The sequence below is a fragment of the Emys orbicularis genome, chromosome 11 (assembly GCF_028017835.1).
Source record: "Emys orbicularis isolate rEmyOrb1 chromosome 11, rEmyOrb1.hap1, whole genome shotgun sequence".
Lineage (NCBI taxonomy): Eukaryota > Metazoa > Chordata > Testudines > Emydidae > Emys > Emys orbicularis.
The window spans coordinates 58,792,599-58,810,489 of NC_088693.1; the positions used below are offsets into that span (position 1 = coordinate 58,792,599).

Consider the following 17,891-nt stretch of genomic DNA (forward strand, 5'->3'; position numbering starts at 1 on the left):
ATACGCAAATTCAGCTACGCGAATAGCGTAGCTGAATTCGACGTATCGCAGCCGACTTACCCCGCTGTAAGGACGGTGGCAAAATCGACCTCCGCGGCTTCCTGTCGACGGCGCTTACTCCCACCTTCGCTGGTGGAGTAAGAGCGTCGATTCGGGGATCGATTGTCGCGTCCCAACGGGACGCGATAAATCGATCCCCGAGAGGTCGATTTCTACCCACCGATTCAGGCGGGTAGTGTAGACCTAGCCTCTGGCACAAAACTGAACACTTGCCCTGCCCTGAGGCCCCCCCTCACTTCAAACACCCCCCCCCGCTCGCTCTTCCCCACCCTCACTCATTTTCACTCGCTGGGGCAGGGGGTTGGAGTGCAGGAGGGGGTGCGGGCTCTGGAGTGGGGCTGGGAATGCAGGAGGAGCTCTGAGCTGGGGCCAAGGGGTTCAGGGGGTGGGAGGGGGCTCAGGGCTGGGGCAGGGTTTGGGGTGTGGGAGGGGGTGCGGGGTCTGGGAGGAAATTAGGGTGCGGGAGGGGGCTCAGGGCTGGGGCAGGGAGGGGGTTTGGGGTGTGGGAGGGGGTGCAGGGTGTGGGAGGGAGTTAGAGTGCAGGAGGGGGCTCCGACTTGGGGTGGGGTGTTGGGGTACAGGAGAGGGTTCGGGCTGTGGGCTCCGGCTGGGTAGCGCTTATCTCAGGCAGCTCCCGGTCGGCAGCGCAGCTGGCCTAAGGCAGGTTCCCTCTGCCTGCCCTGGCTCCGCGCTGCTCCGGGAGTGGCCAGCATGACTGGTACCTAGGCGGAGGCGCAGCCAGGTGGCTCTGTGCAGTGCCTGCTGTGATGGATTGGATCACAGAAACCCCCCTGGGAACTGCCACCTGATGTGCCAAGACTACTTCTGCCCCTGCTTTCCCTGCCAGCTTGAGACTCCAGCACCCTGTCTTGTTGAACCAGACACACCAGTCTGCTCCAACTAGACCCAGGGTCTGAACCACGTGCCCCAAAGCTGCAGACTTAACTGAAAGCAACTTACAGAAGTGTTCCTGTTTTTAACGCTCAGATGCCCAACGCCCAGTGGGGTCTAAACCCCAAATAAATCCGTTTTACTCTGTATAAAGCTTATATAGGGTAAACTCATAAATTGTTCACCCTCTATAACACTGATAGAGAGATATGCACAGCTGTTTGCCCCCCTACTGGACCCCGCTCCCCTCCGGCATTGAGGGCAGAACCCAGGAGTCCAGAGCCCTAGTCTCTGTCTGCCCCCCACCCCCTCGAACAGCTAAAGCCCAGCTGGAAACCTAGGAATCCAGAGTCCTTGCTCCCAGCACTCCTCCCCTGAGCGTCAGACACCAGCCCCTTCCCGGAGCCCTGGAGTCCCAACTCCCACCCTGCTCCCCGCCCTATCCCCCCCAAGCCCCTGCCCTGATCCCTGCACCCCCCCTCACACACACCCAGCTCTCTGCCCTGACCCCTGCACCCCCCTCACACACTCCCAGCCCTGACTCCAGCACCCCCACACATGTCCCCAGCCCTCTCCCCTGACTCCTGCACCCTCCTCACACACCCCCAGCCCCCTGCCCTGGCTCCTGCACCACCACACATACCCAGCCCCCACACCCCCCATGCCCTGACTCTTGCACCCCCCACATCCCCATCCCCACCCTAAGCACCAAATGGGAGCTCCTGCACCACCACCCCACATTCCCACCTGCACCCCTCACACCAAATGGGAGCTGCCCAGGTAAGCACTCCGCACCCAAACCTTCTGCCCCAATCCTGAGCCCCCTCCTTCATTCTAGCTCCTGGCCAGACCCTACACCCCAACCCCCAGCCTGCTCCTTCACCCCCAGCCCTGTGCTCAGTGCAGAGAGAGAGGAAGAGAATGGACTCAAACCAGGGAGACAGTAGGTACCCACTCTATGTGGGCAGGGCCAGGACCCCAGACCGGCAGCAGGCTGAGTGGCAGCAGGCTGAGCCGCTCAGCCCACTGCTGGTCTGGGGTCCCGGCCACCAGCCCCGCTCAGCCCACTGCTGGCCCAGGTTCTGGCTGCTGGCTGGGGTCCTGGCCGCCGGTCCCACTCAGCCTGCTGCCGGCCTAGGCGAACGGAACCCCAGGCCGGCAGCAGACTGAGCGGGCCGGCGGCATAAGATCAGCATTTTAATTTAATTTTAAATGAAGCTTCTTAAACATTTTGAAAACCTCGGTTACTTTACATACGACAATAGTTTAGTTATATACTATAGACAGAGAGAGACCTTCTAAAAAACGTTAAAATGTATTACTGGCACGCGAAACCTTAAATTAGAGTGAATAAATGAAGACTCGGCACACCACTTCTGAAAGGTTGCCGACCCCTGGTGTAGGATATTAAGCCCTTATTGGGAATGAGGGGCCATTTTCTCCAGCATCCCAAGTACTGGCCATTGCCAAATGCAGGTACTCGACTAAGGTAGATGACCCAGTGGTATGCAATCCTAATGCTAGAATTGATAAAGGCATGACAGCTGCAAGGGACGAATAAAAAAATAAATAGGTACAAAGTTTATGAGACTATTTGCAAATTGCTGCCATACCAGATACATGCAGCGGTTTTCTTATTCACAGTCTAAACAGAGGCCACTTGGGACCCTTCTTTCCTTTTATCTACGACTGAAATAACCTTTTGTCAGCTGTCCGAGGAAGATGGACTTCCACAAGCTCCTCTACACCATCAGTGAGGCTCTGGCCACAGAAGACCTGGTGGCTCTGAAGTTTCTAAGCCTGGAACACATCCCACTGCGGAAGCAGGAAGGCATCCGTGATCCTGAGGCCTTATTCCTAACACTCGAGGAAAAGGGCATGATGGAGGAAGACAATCTGTCCTTCTTAAAGGAGCTGCTGTTCAGGATAAACCGCATAGACATCCTAACTGATAAACTGAGCTCCAGCAGAGAGGAGATGGAGAGGGAGCTTCAAATTCCAGGGAGGGCAAAGGTATCTCAGTTCAGGTGGGTAGCTCTGTATCATATTGGTGGGGGAATCTAATGCCTCATGAAAAATTAAGTATAAATTATGTTAATGATTTGCATGTGATTTGTACCTGTGGTTTGTCCATAAGTGCTCTCTGAGGGCCTCAGCCTCTTCCCAGCGAAATCAATGGAAGTTTTGCCATTGACGTTAATGGGAGCCACATTAAGTCTGCAAAACAGTTATGCAATCCTTTGCATAATGTGTATAAATAAATTGCTACCTTGATGTGCATATTAATGTACAGTAAATGTATGTGAATCTGACACTGATGCACCTTAAACAACTTGCAAATAATAAATGACAGAGTAAATTGCGCATTCCTTTAAATAGTAGATTGGAAACAGTAATTCATCCCAGGAGAGGGGTCAGATTCTCAGACCCATTAAGTCTGCATTTGCATTGTTCTAGCAGGGCAAAGCAGATTTACATGTGGCATAAGTGACCATCTGAGGCTTCTCCTAGAATGGGGGGAAATCCCTGGATGGTATGAGCTTGACTTGTGTGCCCTTGTGTCCAGATGCTAGAATGACTGTTGGTGACAGTCAGAATATAGAGCAGCCCTGAGGCTGTCTACTTTATATCAGGGGTCAGGCCGTCACAAATTGGCACTAGGACCAAGAGCTGCAAAAGCAATAAAGGTCTTTGCACTATTGCCTTCTGAGCTGTTCCATGTTTTACTGAGGATCTGGCTGCAGCTGTTTATTTAAATTGGAGGATTACATAGTATTAGTGCTCAGACTAGAGAGCATCCTATTTTCAGAAAACCAAACTCCTGGTCTGGATAAGTGACATTAAACACTTTAGGGCCCAGTTCTGTACGAAGTTTCAATTGGAGTTGTGGGTGTGTCTGGCCTGAGCCTGGAAATGAAAACCAGCATCTTCATTTCCTAATTAAACAAATTCCTCTTCGCAGCAGGCTGGAATCCAAGGAGAGTGCACTTGGCTGCTGGAAGTGGCTCTCCTTGATGTGGAGCATGGGGAGTAACTGCTGTAAGGTGGGATTTACAAGGAAACGGAGGCAGGAGGCCTGTATTCATTGTCTGTCTAGTTAGGACAGTTCAGTACACCCCTGATTCTAGCTGGTTGGGTTAGATTAGCTGCTTGCTCCTGAGAGAAGGTGTCATGCGCAGAATCTACAGCAGCTGTCTGCCTCCCATACTGATATTAGCCTGCCTTTCAGACTACCTTTTCAGACAGTGAAAAGCACCATTCCCTAAGGGCCCCCACGTGACATCTGCCCAGCTCTGGTTTTGAGTTTGCCATCCATCCTTGTTGCTCATTGACTGAGTGGAGACTCGGCTGTACAGTAGTCCCTGGCTGTGATCTGAGATAACATGCACACAATGCAAATTCATCCTTCCTTCCATTCCCTTCCCTCTCACCAATGCGTGTGCTTCTGTCCTGAGAGTTCAGTAAAGGAGGATACCCTTCTCCACCAGCATCTGCCTTTAAAGTTGCCTGTCAGTAGTTCAGTGGCATTCTGTAAAGCTGTTTAACGGTCCCAGATGTTTAAAGATCCATGCTTGCTTTTGGTGCATCCACAGTGCTGCAGGACAAACTTTGGATTTCATTCTATGAATTTGATTAAAATACACACATACACCTCACATGCGAATGGTCCCAGTTTGAGGTTTTTCAGCTCTACTGAGGGTCTCGACGCTGGCTGTAAGATAGATCTGGAACAAAGCATCTCTGTGGGCATTCACCTGCCAGTATAAATATGACTGCAGTGTAAACTGATCTGATATGTCTCAGTGTATTTATCATAGACTATAGCAGATTAGGAACTTGGGGAGTTACTGGTAACTGAGAAAAAGCATTGACTAATAACTGAACTGTAAAATCCATCAGTCCATATTGGGTTTGGGTTGGGCAGCTCAGCTTAGTTTTTAAAAACTAACTCATTTTGGCTGCATAAAAAGAACCATGTTTGAATTCCAGGTTGTCCTGGGACCAAGTGAGGTTAAAAAAATCAATTTCCTTTGTGTTAACATTTGTGTCTGTATGGAAAAAAATACATTTTGTGTGTGTGTATATCATACAGTTTTAACATTTTGTGCCATGTATGCTTCTAGTGAGCTCTCAGTAGCTTGCAGCACAATATTAAATAAAGCTACGATACCAACTGGCTCATACTGAGCGAAGTAACTCCCTGTTTTCCCACCAGGTACCTGCTCTTCCAGCTCTCAGAAAACATAACAACAGATGAGTTGAAATCTTTGAAGTTTCTTCTGATCAAAGAGCTTCCGAAGTGCAAGCTGGACAATGAGATGGTAAGAATTGTTTCATTGCTTTGAGCAGATCTAGAAGTTGTTTAGGGTGTAGTGGGAGAACAGGGCTTCTTTGGGAATGGCCACCCTATGTTTCCACATCTTAACACCGCTTCCCTTCCCCCCACCTCCAGTCAGGAATATTTCTGGCTAGGGACTAGATGACTTATATGCTTCATTATTATTAATCATGTTTATTACTGTAGTGTCCAGATTGCGGCCCTATTGTACTAGATAGTGTATAAACAAAGTAAGCAGTAGACAGTTCCCTGCCCTGAAGTTCTTATAATCTAAATAGACAAGATAGAGACAGTAGAGGAGAAGGGGTAGAACACACAAGCAGAGTGCTTTTGTCACTGGATCCCATTAAGTGGCTGTCATCCTTCTCAGACACTTAAACAGTTAATCAAAAGAAATGGCTCTTATCAATAAGGATTATCAGTCAATAAAATAATACTTAGTGCTTTTCTTCCATTGACCTCAAAGTGCTGTACGAATGTGGGTGAGCACTATATCCCCATTTTATAGATGAGGAAATGGAGGCACAGAGATTAAGTGATTTATTCAGATCAGGTGCAGTGAGTCAGTGGAAGAGCCAGGAATGATACCCACATCGCCCAGCTCCCTGCCTAGTGCCCTAACTATTGAAGCACGCTACCTTTAAGGCTGCGAGTTTGTCATGGAGGTCATGGAAGTCACGGATTCTGTGACTTTCCGTGACTTCTGCAGTGGCCAGTGCGGCTGGCCCGAGGGCCCCTAAGTAGCTCAGGTAGCCCTTGGGCCAGTCGCACCAGCCGCTGCTGGGGCAGTCTCGGGCCATCGTACCCTCCTCCCCCAGCAGAAGTTTGGAAATGGGTGTGGGAGGGGGCGAGGGCTCCGGGTGGTGCTTACCTCGGGGGCTCCCCGGAAGCAGTGACATTCCCCTCCCTCAGCTCCCAAGCAGAGGTGTGGCCAGGCAGCTCTGCACTGCCTCCGCCTGCAGGCACTGTTCCCAGGCAATGGCAGCTCCAGAGCCAGCGCTTGAGTCAGAGCCAGCGCGCAGAGCTGCCTGGCCATGCCTCCGCCTAGGAGCTGAGGGAGGGGGATGTCGCTGCTTCCGGGGAGGTGCGGAGCGAGGTAGGGAGCCTGCTGGCCCCACCAATCTCTGCCCGCTCCCCACCCCCTCCCAGTACCAGCGGGGGTCCGGGGCTGCCACCCACCCCTCCAGCACCAGCAGGGTCCCGGGCTGTCCCCGCCAGCACCTGTGGTGCCTCCTGGCCTGCCCCCCCTCTCCCCCCCACAGCACCTGCAACACCCCTGGCCTCCCCCCACCCCTCTCCCCCCCGAGCACCTCAGCACCCCTGGGCTGCCCCCCCCCCAATTTAGTTAGGGGTATATCGTACAAGTCATGGACAGGTTGTGGGCCATTAATTTTTGTTTACTGCCCGTGACCTGCCCCTGACTTTTATTAAAAATACCCATGACTAAAACGTAGCCTTAACTAACTTGCATAATTCAGACTTCCTTGGTCCAGGCCACTGTGGGAGATTTACTGAAACCAATGAAAACAGCAGCTAGGAAGCATGCAGGCATGGTTGCCCCACTCTATTCCTCTGCCCTCCCACTCCACAACACCCCAAGTGGACTGAACACTTCATTTTCTCTCATTACAAAGAAAAATACACAAAAGTCACGTCAAATCTGAAATGGAGATGGGGGCTCTGCTCTGCTGGAGGAATCATCTTTTGATGAGAGATGGAACTGAGGTCTTGGTTGCTTCTGCTTAGTCAGATGAATGCTCAGGCATGATCAGATTCCTATGGGGCCCTGTTGTTCTGCCTGCCTACGTTCCACTGCACTTTTTGCTGTTGAGACCCCTTTGCCTGTTTTCCCTCCAGAGGCAGCTGCTCTTGAGGGGTAGTCGAAGTGATTCCAATACGTAGTTAAGCAATCGTTAGTTAGTGCCCCATGGGAATCCTTTAAATGAAAAGCGCAGTATAAATATGAGATCACCACTGTGGGCCCCATCCTACCCGGGTCTGAGTAGCCTCTATTCACAGTGGTGTGGTGTGGAGGATGATCAGTGCCTCTGAGGATATGGCTCCACAAGAAGAGGCGCCTCTAGACTGGAGAATGTGGAGGGAAAGTAAATTCTATCTCTAACAGGAAATTGTCTTTCTAATTGCCCAGACACTGATCGATGTTTTCATTGAGATGGAGAAGAAGGGACTATTGGCAGAAGAAAACCTAGACACCCTCAAGATTATTTGTGAGAAAATTGACAAAAGCCTTCTGAAGAAAATTGAAGAGTATGAATTAGACCGAAATGGTAAAAATGGCCTCTTTCACATCAGTTACTTTTGCATTGACAGATCAGTTTAATATGCTAAGCATCTGTAGCTAAACAATGAATTTCTTTGGTATGCAGTGGAAATGTACATCACGGAAGGACATGGAGGCCAAACAGGAGTCTCTGAAGGTAACTGACAGATTAGCTTCCAAGGAGATGCCATTTAGAACTTTCTTAATGAATTTTCACCTTTTTCCCCCACATCTGTCACATTCTTTTTAATTCACCTACCTGTCTTGTCCCACCTCTATATATAGTTACAAAGTGAGCTCTATTTATTTGATCATGTCTAACCAAACCCACTGTTTTAAAGCCCCTTATTTTTTTTTATTTTTCATAGTTACTCTAGTTAGAATTGCTAACATAGTTCCTATTTGTAAGAAGGGGAAAAAAAGTGATCCGAGTAACTATAGGCCTGTTAGTTTGACATCTGTAGTATGCAAGGTCTTGGAAAATTTTTTGAAGGAGGAAGTAGTTAAGGACATTGAGGTCAACGGTAATTGGGACAAAATACAACATGGTTTTACAAAAGGTAGATCGTGCCAAACCAACCTGATCTCCTTCTTTGAGAAGGTAACAGATTTTTTAGACAAAGGAAATGCAGTGGATCTAATTTACCTCGATTTCAGTAAGGCATTTGATATGGTTCCACATGGGGAATTATTAGCTAAATTGGAAAAGATGGGGATCAATATGAAAATTGAAAGGTGGATAAGGAATTGGTTAAAGGGGAGACTACAACGGGTCATACTGAAAGGTGAACTGTCAGGCTGGAAGGAGGTTACTAGTGGAGTTCCTCAGGGATCGGTTTTGGGACCAATCTTATTTAATTTTTTTATTACTGACCTTGGTACAAAAAGTGGGAATGTGCTAATAAAGTTTGCATATGACACAAAGCTGGGAGGTATTGCTAATACAGAGAAGGACCGGGATATCATACAGGAAGATCTGGATGACCTTGTAAACTGGAGTAATAGTAATAGGATGAAATTTAATAGTGAAAAGTGCAAGGTCATGCATTTAGGGATTAATAACAAGAATTTTGGTTATAAATTGGGGACACATCAGTTGGAAGTAACAGAGGAGGAGAAGGACCTCGGAGTATTGGTTGATCACAGGATGACTATGAGCCGCCAATGTGATATGGCCGTGAAAAAAGCTAATGCGGTCTTGGGATGCATCAGGCGAGGTATTTCCAGTAAAGATAAGGAGGTGTTAGTACTGTTATACAAGGCACTGGTGAGACCTCCTCTGGAATATTGTGTGCAGTTCTGGTCTCCCATGTTTAAGAAGGATGAATTCAAACTGGAACAGGTACAGAGAAGGGCTACTAGGATGATCCGAGGAATGGAAAACCTGTCTTATGAAAGGAGACTCAAAGAGCTTGGCTTGTTTAGCCTAACCAAAAGAAGGCTGAGGGGAGATATGATTGCTCTTTATAAATATATCTGAGGGATAAATATCAGGGAGGGAGAGGAATTATTCAAGCTTAGTACCAATGTGGACACAAGAACAAATGGATATAAACTGGACATTAGGAAGTTTAGACTTGAAATTAGACGAAGGTTTCTAACCATTAGAGGAGTGAAGTTCTGGAACAGCCTTCCAAGGGGAGTAGTGGGGGCAAAAGACATATCTGGCTTCAAGACTAAGCTTGATAAGTTTATGGAGGGGATGGTATGATGGGATAGCCTAATTTTGGCAATTAATTGATCTTTGATTATTAGCAGGTAAATATGCCCAATGGTCTGTGATGGGATGTTAGATGGGGGGTGGGGTGGGATCTGAGTTACTACAGAGAATTCTTTCCTGGGTGTCTGGCTGGTGAGTCTTGCCCACATGCTCAGGGTTTAACTGATCGCCATATTTGGGGTCGGGAAGGAATTTTCCTCCAGGGCAGATTGGCAGAGGTCCTGGAGGTTTTTCGCCTTCCTCTGGGGCACGGGTCACTTGCTGGAGGATTCTCTGCACCTTGAGGTCTTTAAACCACTATTTGAGGACTTCAGTAACTCAGGCATAGGTTAGGGATTTGTTACAGGAGTGGGTGGGTGAGATTCTGTGGCCTGTGTTGTGAAGGAGGTCAGACTAGATGATCATAATGGTCCCTTCTGACCTTAAAGTCTATGAGATTTTCTTTTAAAAATGTTCTTTATTGCAATGAATATGCAAAGAGTATCAGAGATGCCTGCTGTCTCTAGCAGGTATTTTATTTTATACGCAGGCTGTAGTCCTGCCTCAGGCTCCATCAACACAGATCCATGCGCTGTCTCATTGACTTTACTGAGATGCTGCACAGAAACTGATGCAGGCTCTGGGCCCCAAGGAGTGCAAGGAAAAAATGATCTATTTAATATCAGTGTATCTAGTTAAGGACTCTTAAGAAATCTTTGCCTCCCCAGCAGACTATGTGGCCTAGTGGATAGAGTACTGTATTGGGACTCGGGTGATCTCCGTTCTAATACCAGCTCTGTCTGTGGCCTGCTGGGTGACCTTGGGCAGCTCTGTAAAGTGGGGGATAATGACAATGATCTCCTTTTAAAAGTATTTTGTGATCTATAGCTGAAGACCACTAGCTGCCAGGGAGGTGGTATTATTTTTCACTCTATACATTTTTTGGTGGTGGCACACTGAAACTTCCAAAATCCATTCCTGGAAGCAGGGAGATTTCATAGAGTTAATCTGGTGTTAGCCAGAAAGGGAGTGGGTGCTATGGATCCAGTAGTCAGGGTCCGTGCAGAAAGTCCCTTGATTTTAAAGCTACTCACTTACCATGTAATGCTTTCACCATTATGTACCAAAATAGGAAAGGACTAGGGAGCCATTCTTGAGGCATAGAAAATTCATTGAAAATTCATGCTTTACCTGTACTTTGGCTTTTGTCAGTATCGTAGATAGGGAGTTGAAATTCCTATTGGATAAATAGCTTTACCAGTTCAGTATTTGGCTTGTCAGCACAGTTGTGAGAGTAGATGAAAAACCCATTAGATAAATAGCTATTATCCTAGCAGTGAACCTTGATTCACAAGAAGCAAAGTGTTAGGGGCCTGCTCCTGCTCCCAGTGAATTCATTGAGCAGTTTTGTAATTTTTTTTGCCAGTTGGCACAGGATCAATTCCTGTGTCATTTTACTCCAGTTCATCTACTTTGAAACAAAAAACTTTTTGCAACCAACCCCTCCGCACACCTTACTGAAGTCAGAGGGTAGCACTTACTCATTGTACTTGCATTGCTGCTAACAGGAATTACACAGTGTCTCAAGAGCAAACTAGTGGACCTTTTAAAGTAACAATTTCCCAGATGATAAAATTTTATGCTTTACCTAGTTCTATGCCTGACTGTCTCTTTCTGGATTATTTTAGTCCAGGACAGCCTTTGGCCTTCTCAGACTGCATCGGATTCTCCAGGCATCCAAGAAGAAATCCAGCAGGTAAATCAGGATTAAAGTTACTTTAGGGGATCTGGCTGTATATGGGATATTGTTGTGTTGGGCAGATGGTAGGAAGGGAGAGTATCAAGCAGCAGCCAGATCTGTCTATGAAAACAAAACCCTACAAGCTTGTGGCAACAGATGGTAGCCTTTCAATGATTGGCATGAGCTGGAAATTTTGATGCTAGTTTTTTTGTCTGTGCAGAGAGGCTGTCTGTGAGGTGGAAACAGGTCACTTATGGGATATTTGTTCTTCTGAAGCTGTGTCAGTTGGGGCACAGGCAGAATGGGGCACAGTTATTCAACTTCAGCAAATCTGTTACTTGAAAGTCTTTTGTTTCACAGGGTAGCTGGAAGGGGCCCATTTCTTGAACAGAGGAAGGGCAGAGTGAGTTAACACTGATAAGCAGTGCCAGAGAGCGGAGTGGCTCTGTGTTAGGGTTGGATGGTTGCGTTTTTCTTTTAAACAAAGATGAAAATTTTGATCTGCAGCTATCCTGCTAGATGCTAAATATCTCATCCTGACCCCCAGTCCATTTGATGCTTCCAAATATTGCTATTCATTATAAGAACAGAATGCTACAGTTTTACAGAGATGGCAGCTCTATAAGGCCTTGTTTCTCTACTTCACTCTCAGCCTCTCCAGACACCATACAGGAGTTGCTGTTGCACTGGTGTCTCTCCTCATTTGTTACTCAGGGCTGACCTTACCTGTGGAGGTGGTGCATTGTTGCTGGAGGCTCCAGGACTGGTCTCCGTCCTTCAGCTCAGGGCGAACATGGTGGTGGATCAGTTTCTCCTGTCAATTTTATTTTAAAAAATTGTTTTTATTCATTTTTGTGCAGTTGAAACTTCTAATCTTCCTCCTCCTCTGCCCTTGGATCTAGTGAAAAGCAGCATGGTGGTTTCAGCCACCTTGCCTCCCTCCTGGAGTCCTCTGCCCCTGCTCTGGAAGGGCAAAGCTATCCTGTAAACACCCAGTTTTAAATCTAAGCAGTGGTCCTCTCTCTGAAAAAGCATTTGCAGGCTCTACAGCAAGGGAGGTATGCCCTGCCTGGTCCCAGCCATCTGACCCTTGTGCTGCTAGGGCCCAGGCCCCTCCCTGCCCTCAGGAGCCACAACTCCAATGCAGAAACGTTCAGTGAGGCTTCTGAGGGAGAGTATAAGGACAAGGAGGAAGCTATCAGGCCAGTGCCGGGGGTAATCCCTGCAACAGAGCTGGGCTGGAAGGGGAAAAAAAACCCTGAGAGGATCCGGTCCCTGCCAGGTGCGTGGGGGCTCCTACACAGCTCCCCTTCCTCTGGCTGTGAGTCGGGGGATTCTCACGATTAAGGTTAAGATTCTGTCATGGGCATTTTTAGTGAAAGTCAGGGACAAGTTGCAGGCAATAAAAAATTCACAGAAGCCCACGACCTGTCCCTGATGCTTATCAAAAATACCCTGGGGGGGTGGGGAGGCAAAGAGCGCTGCTGGGACTTGCAGCGGGGTAGCCAAAGCTGGAGGGTGGCACCTCAGCCTAGCCCTGGAGCCTCCAGCAATACCACTGGATCACCCCCAAATGCCACAGGCAGGGGCATGAGCTATGAGTAATGAATAAGGAGAGAAGCTGCTAACAGAAAAAAAATTCAGGTAAAAATGTTCTCCTTTGGCTGTAAACCCTGCAGTTTTGCTTCTGGACAGCAGAGGGTACTAACACTCCCTTCTGCTCTTAGCCTAATAGCCCTGTCTCTGCCTGTCCCCCTGCTGTGGGTCCCCGGTGGAGGCAGGAAGGCTTTGGAGTACTGGGGGAAAAGGAGAGCATAGGTGTGAGAGTGAAGATGACCAGACAGGGCCCTGTGAGGGGAGCAGAGGGGGCCACAGGAAGGGGTTGGGCTGGATGTAGAACAGGGGTCGGGGGCAGAGGGTGAACCCTGACAGGAGGTGGCCATGGACGAGGAGAGTGAGAAGGTGCTGGAGGCAGAATTAAGGCAGAGGGAGATGTGATGCAGTAGAGTGGGGAAGGGCCTGGATGCTGGAGCAGAAGGGAGCTGTGTGATGGGGGAAAGAGTCAGGGGCAGGTAGGATATGATTGAGGAGAAGGACTATCGGGGGTGGCTCCAATGGGGGAAGATACTAGGGGAGGGTGGGAAGCGATCCAAGGGTGAGATCTCACAGGAGATGGGGGGAGAATGGGGAGGGCAGGAGACTGGACTGGACAGAGAGAGTGGGGGAGAGATTTATAGGGTAGAAAAAATTTAATGTAAAGTGGAGAAGAGCAGAGGCAGGGGAAGGAAATGGGCCGGTACAAGCAAAAGCAATCAGACTGAAAACCAAGGGAGACAATGGGCAGGATGAATAATGGGTGTGAAGTGAGCAGTGAGGGAATGTTTGGAGGGGTAGCTGAGGGGGATGGTGCGGCCTGTACATCAGACAGCGGGGAAGGAGCGCTTTGTGTGAGGATAAGGATAGGTGAGCTGGAGCAAGAATGTGAGGAGAGAAGAAGGTGGTTGAGGTAGGTGGAAGGGAGACCCCCCGCAATGCCCCTAAGTTATGTCACTTGCAGCCATGGTGACTAAGTAGCTGATGGAGCATCCCGGCCTCAGCACACCCCCTACACCAAGGAGGGAAGCAGGTGGCACAGAGCCTGCAATGAAGAGACGTTGGTGTAGGGAGAATCGTTGGCTGCCCCATTAGTGCAGCTCTCCAGCTGCGGTGCACTAGGCTGAACCCATTGAACATGCAGCAGGAGTATATGAAATGTGAATGACTGGTTGCCGCAGCTCAGGTTGTGGGTGGTTGTTCATCTGTTTTCCCGAACAGCCTGACTTGTACAAAATGAGCAGCCGGCCCCGTGGAATCTGCCTGATCCTGAACAATCATGACTTTACAAAAGCAAGATCAGAGGTGCCTAAACTTCAAAACATAAAAGACCGGAACGGAACAGACGCCGATGCAGGTACAGCAAGGACTAGAAAAATTCAGGCGCAGTTTGCATATCTGTGAACTCCAGGGAAATTGGAGTAATCTGAGAAAGGGGAAGAGGTCTGGCCTATTGTATGAAATGTACTTAACTAGTTATCACGGCGTTCACTGTCAAACTGAGATGGGATATATCAGGTGGGGTTCCACAGTGGTCTGTCCTGGATCCAGTACTATTTAATATTTTCATTAACAACTTGGATGATGGAGTAGAGAGTACTCTTGTAAAATCTGTGGCTGACACCAAGCTAGGAGGGGTTGCCAGCACTTTGGAGGACAGGATTAGAATTCACAATGATCTTGATACTGATTCCAAAACAATTCTTCATTGTAAGACAACATTCAATAATGACAAGTGCAGGTCTTTGCACTTATGAAGGCAAAATCCAATGCCTAAACACAAAATGGGGAATAATTGGCTAGGCAGCCATATTATAGAAGGGGATCTGGGGATTATACTGCATCACAAATTTAATGAGTCAACAATGTGATGCTATTGGGAAAAAAAGCAAATGTCATTCTAGGATGTATTAACAGGAAGGTTGTAGATAAGACGTAGGAGGTGATTGTTCTGCTCTAGTCGGCACTGGTGAGGTTTCAGCTGGAGCACTGTATCCAATTCTGGGCACCACATTTCAAGAAAGATGTCATTTGCAAATTTATAAAGTATGCTCTCTACTCTATCATGCAAGTTGTGAATGAAAATATTGACAATATCAGATCACTACTGTTCAGGCCCTTAGATTCCCTCTTTTCCTCTCTGATGCTCATTGCTGTGGTAGCGGAGATAAATTCCCACTCTGAAAACATAAGTGATGGGGGTGGGGAATTAAATGTATATGGGTGGGGGGAAAAAAGCATGAACCTAATTCTCTTTAGTTACTGATTAATTTATTTAGTAAAAGTTACAAAATGTCTCCCCCCATTGCCCCTTCTGTTTACTCTCCAGCGGCTCTGAGAAAGGTCTTTACCAAACTTCACTTTGAGATAGCAGAACACAAAGACCTCACTGCAGAGCAAATCCGTCACACAGTGCACGTCTACAGGAACATGGACCATCGTGACCGGGACTGCTTTGTTTGCTGCATCCTCTCCCATGGTGATAAAGGCATCGTATTTGGTACTGATGGGCAGGAAACATCTATCCAGGCACTAACCACTTCTTTCACTGGCATGAACTGCCCCTCACTTGCTGGAAAACCAAAAGTGTTCTTCATTCAGGCCTGCCAAGGTGACACATTCCAGAGAGGGGTACATATAGAAACAGATTCTACAGAGCTGGATTCTTCTGTAGAGGCAGATGCAAGATTTCAACTGGAGTGCATTCCAGATGAGGCAGACTTCCTGCTTGGAATGGCCACTATGAAGGATTTTGTTTCCTACAGAAGCACAACCCAGGGCACTTGGTATATACAATCACTGTGCGAGCACTTGGAGAAGAGCTGTCCACGGTTAGTACAACTTATTTCTATCTTATCCATAAAAGCGTTAACACTGATTTGTATATGTACATACATTTTGTCACCTCTTCATTCTTAGCCTTACACCTTGTCTATACAAAATTTCACCTGTTGAACTTAAGCCGTGATTTAGTTAAATAGGTGCAAATACCTATGCAGATACCCTTACCTATGTCAGTTTTTAAACTGACAAGTTAAACCAGTGCTAGCTTCTTGTGTAGACAAGGCTTTATATACGTGGTGCAATTAGTGGGGTGGTTGGGTGTTGTCTGCACACATCTGCCTCACCTGGAGTGATTGTAGGGAGAGTACCCTACAACCCTCATTGATACAAGTGTTGTGTAAATCTGAGGATGAAGCAGTGACACACATGTATAATATAAAATCCTATTACAACTGATCTGTAATTGCTGTCTCCTACATAAGTGAGTTGCACCTCAGTCAGGTATCTGTGGATATATGTATGGAGGCAGGGATGGGAGCATGTACCTACACACCCATGTATTTGTACACACAGAGACAGGTCTCTCTCTGTATAAAATAATAGAGAGAATCTCACGCACACACTGCTCCTACATACATACAAAGAGAAATACCTAAATAGGGTCCAACTCACTTGTTTAGAAGACAGCAATTACAGAACAGCCACTGTAAGTTGTTCAGTATAGCATAATAAAGTTAAATCCATTATTTGCTCATTCCACAGAGCAAGCACTGCTGGCTTTGATCAGGATATGGGATAATGTAGTAGCATCTTGAAGCAATCAAAAGGTGTTAGTGGACAGCAGGTTAGGTGAACCCCTTTGCTGTTGCTAATGCTGAGATTCTGATTTTTTGGCAGAGGAGAGGATATTCTCTCGATCCTGACAGCAGTGAACCGGGAGGTGAGCAGGAAGAATGACAGGCTGAACCAAGGGAAGCAGATGCCACAGCCCAGTTTCACACTCAGGAAAAAACTCATCTTCCCAGTCAACTGAACAGGGAACTGTAGTCACCCCAACTTGAAATCTGCTATGGAAAAGTCTGCAGTCAGTTCTGGACTTTCGTTTGTTACAAAATTAGAGCTTTCAGTATGTGCTCTCAGCTTGGGAACAAACATACCTTTTTTTTGAAATGTAGCTTTCCAGAGAGCAGGCTATTTCATTAGAAGTGTTCACTTTTTGTAGTCTGTCAGAACTGTGAGTACAACCAGGTTGCTGGATAGCTCAATGCTCTCACCAGTGCCTGTAGATCAGTGTTTCTCAGCGACCGGTCCGTGGACCGGCACCGGTCCCTGATATCTCCCTGACACAGTTTAGGAAGGGAGCAAGCGAGTCCCTGGTATCAAAAAGGTTGAGAAACACTGCTGTAGATGATAGCAGGTATTAATATAGAGGCACTTGGCCACTTTTTCAAATCATGTATTTTTCAGGGAGAACTATCTACCAAATTTGGAAAACAAGATATTGACTAACTTAGAATCAAGTTTAGGGTTGTGCACACATGTAGTTAGTTTATGATCAGCTTGTACAAAAATAAAAGTAAGTTTCAGAAAATTTTATCTCCCTGAAAATAAGGATACACATTTTAGTCCAACAAGATAGATTTGGAATTTTTTTTTTTGAAAGTATATGGCAAGGGCTTATACCAGAAGTGCCTTTTCAAAGCACTGTTGCTATTAACCTGCCTGACCATCATAATAAGTTCTTTTCTTAATAAAGTGTCCATTATACTTATTCAGCTTCTGTTCTCAATAAATCTAACTCTCCAGTTCCACACACTGCTCTCCAGTATAGCCAGTCAGACAGTGACAGCAAGAGCCTCCATATTTCAGAGCATCTGCTTTTAGCAGCCTAAGAATTAAGTCAGTTGTGAAGGTGCAACCCTAGGGAAGCCTGAAGTGGTTTACTTCAGGGGAAACTAATTTACTTACCTCACTGGTTTTCAAATCCTACTTCTAGTAACAGAGCACAGAAGAAAGCCAAATAGCCACAATCACCACACTCACTTCTTGCAACACCTCCCTTGGTAGATGGGACTCCAAGCACTGCTGGGCTTGTGAGCTTTGATGCTATTACAAGGTAAAGACGGGTTGCAAATGATATAAAATAAAGGTAAGCAACAGCAAAGTTAGTTGTCCATTCCATACAGCCTCAGCCAAGTGTAGGAAGGACTCTGACTAGAAGTCTGACTGCCTGGGAGGAGGAGCATCCCCATTTATAGTAGCACATAACTATTGTAGTAATGATTAGCGAGAGGGATAAAAACATTAGCCTCTGAGCACCCATTCATCTACACCACACCAGCCTGGCCTGGTAAGAGAGAGCTTAAGCAGAGATAAGACTCAGCTGAGCATCATAGTGCAGCACACACACTTGGGGCCAGCTTCCATCTCTCTGTCTGGAAACAAAGCAAGGACAGTGATTTGCAGCAGACTTGTGGCCTGAAGCAATACAGGATAGAGAATA

General features: G+C 47.2%; 1 protein-coding gene across 3 annotated transcripts; it reads left to right on the forward strand.

Moving 5' to 3' along the window:
* The first annotated feature begins 2,673 nt into the window (after positions 1–2,673).
* On the forward strand, positions 2,674–16,665 carry LOC135885510 (caspase-8-like). 3 transcript variants are annotated; one of them, XM_065413238.1, is made up of 8 exons: positions 2,674–2,978; positions 5,168–5,273; positions 7,440–7,578; positions 7,678–7,728; positions 10,959–11,026; positions 13,826–13,961; positions 14,934–15,435; positions 16,286–16,665. In XM_065413238.1, exons 1-8 carry the CDS (start codon positions 2,674–2,676, stop codon positions 16,419–16,421), a joined length of 1,443 nt encoding a protein of 480 aa, XP_065269310.1. In that variant the 3' UTR covers positions 16,422–16,665. The 3 variants fall into 3 exon arrangements, with proteins under 3 accessions (XP_065269310.1, XP_065269313.1, XP_065269312.1); XM_065413241.1 differs by lacking the exons at positions 7,678–7,728; positions 10,959–11,026; positions 13,826–13,961; XM_065413240.1 differs by lacking the exons at positions 7,678–7,728; positions 10,959–11,026; positions 13,826–13,961 and having other exon boundaries at positions 7,440–7,565; positions 14,876–15,435.
* The last annotated feature ends 1,226 nt before the right edge of the window (positions 16,666–17,891 follow it).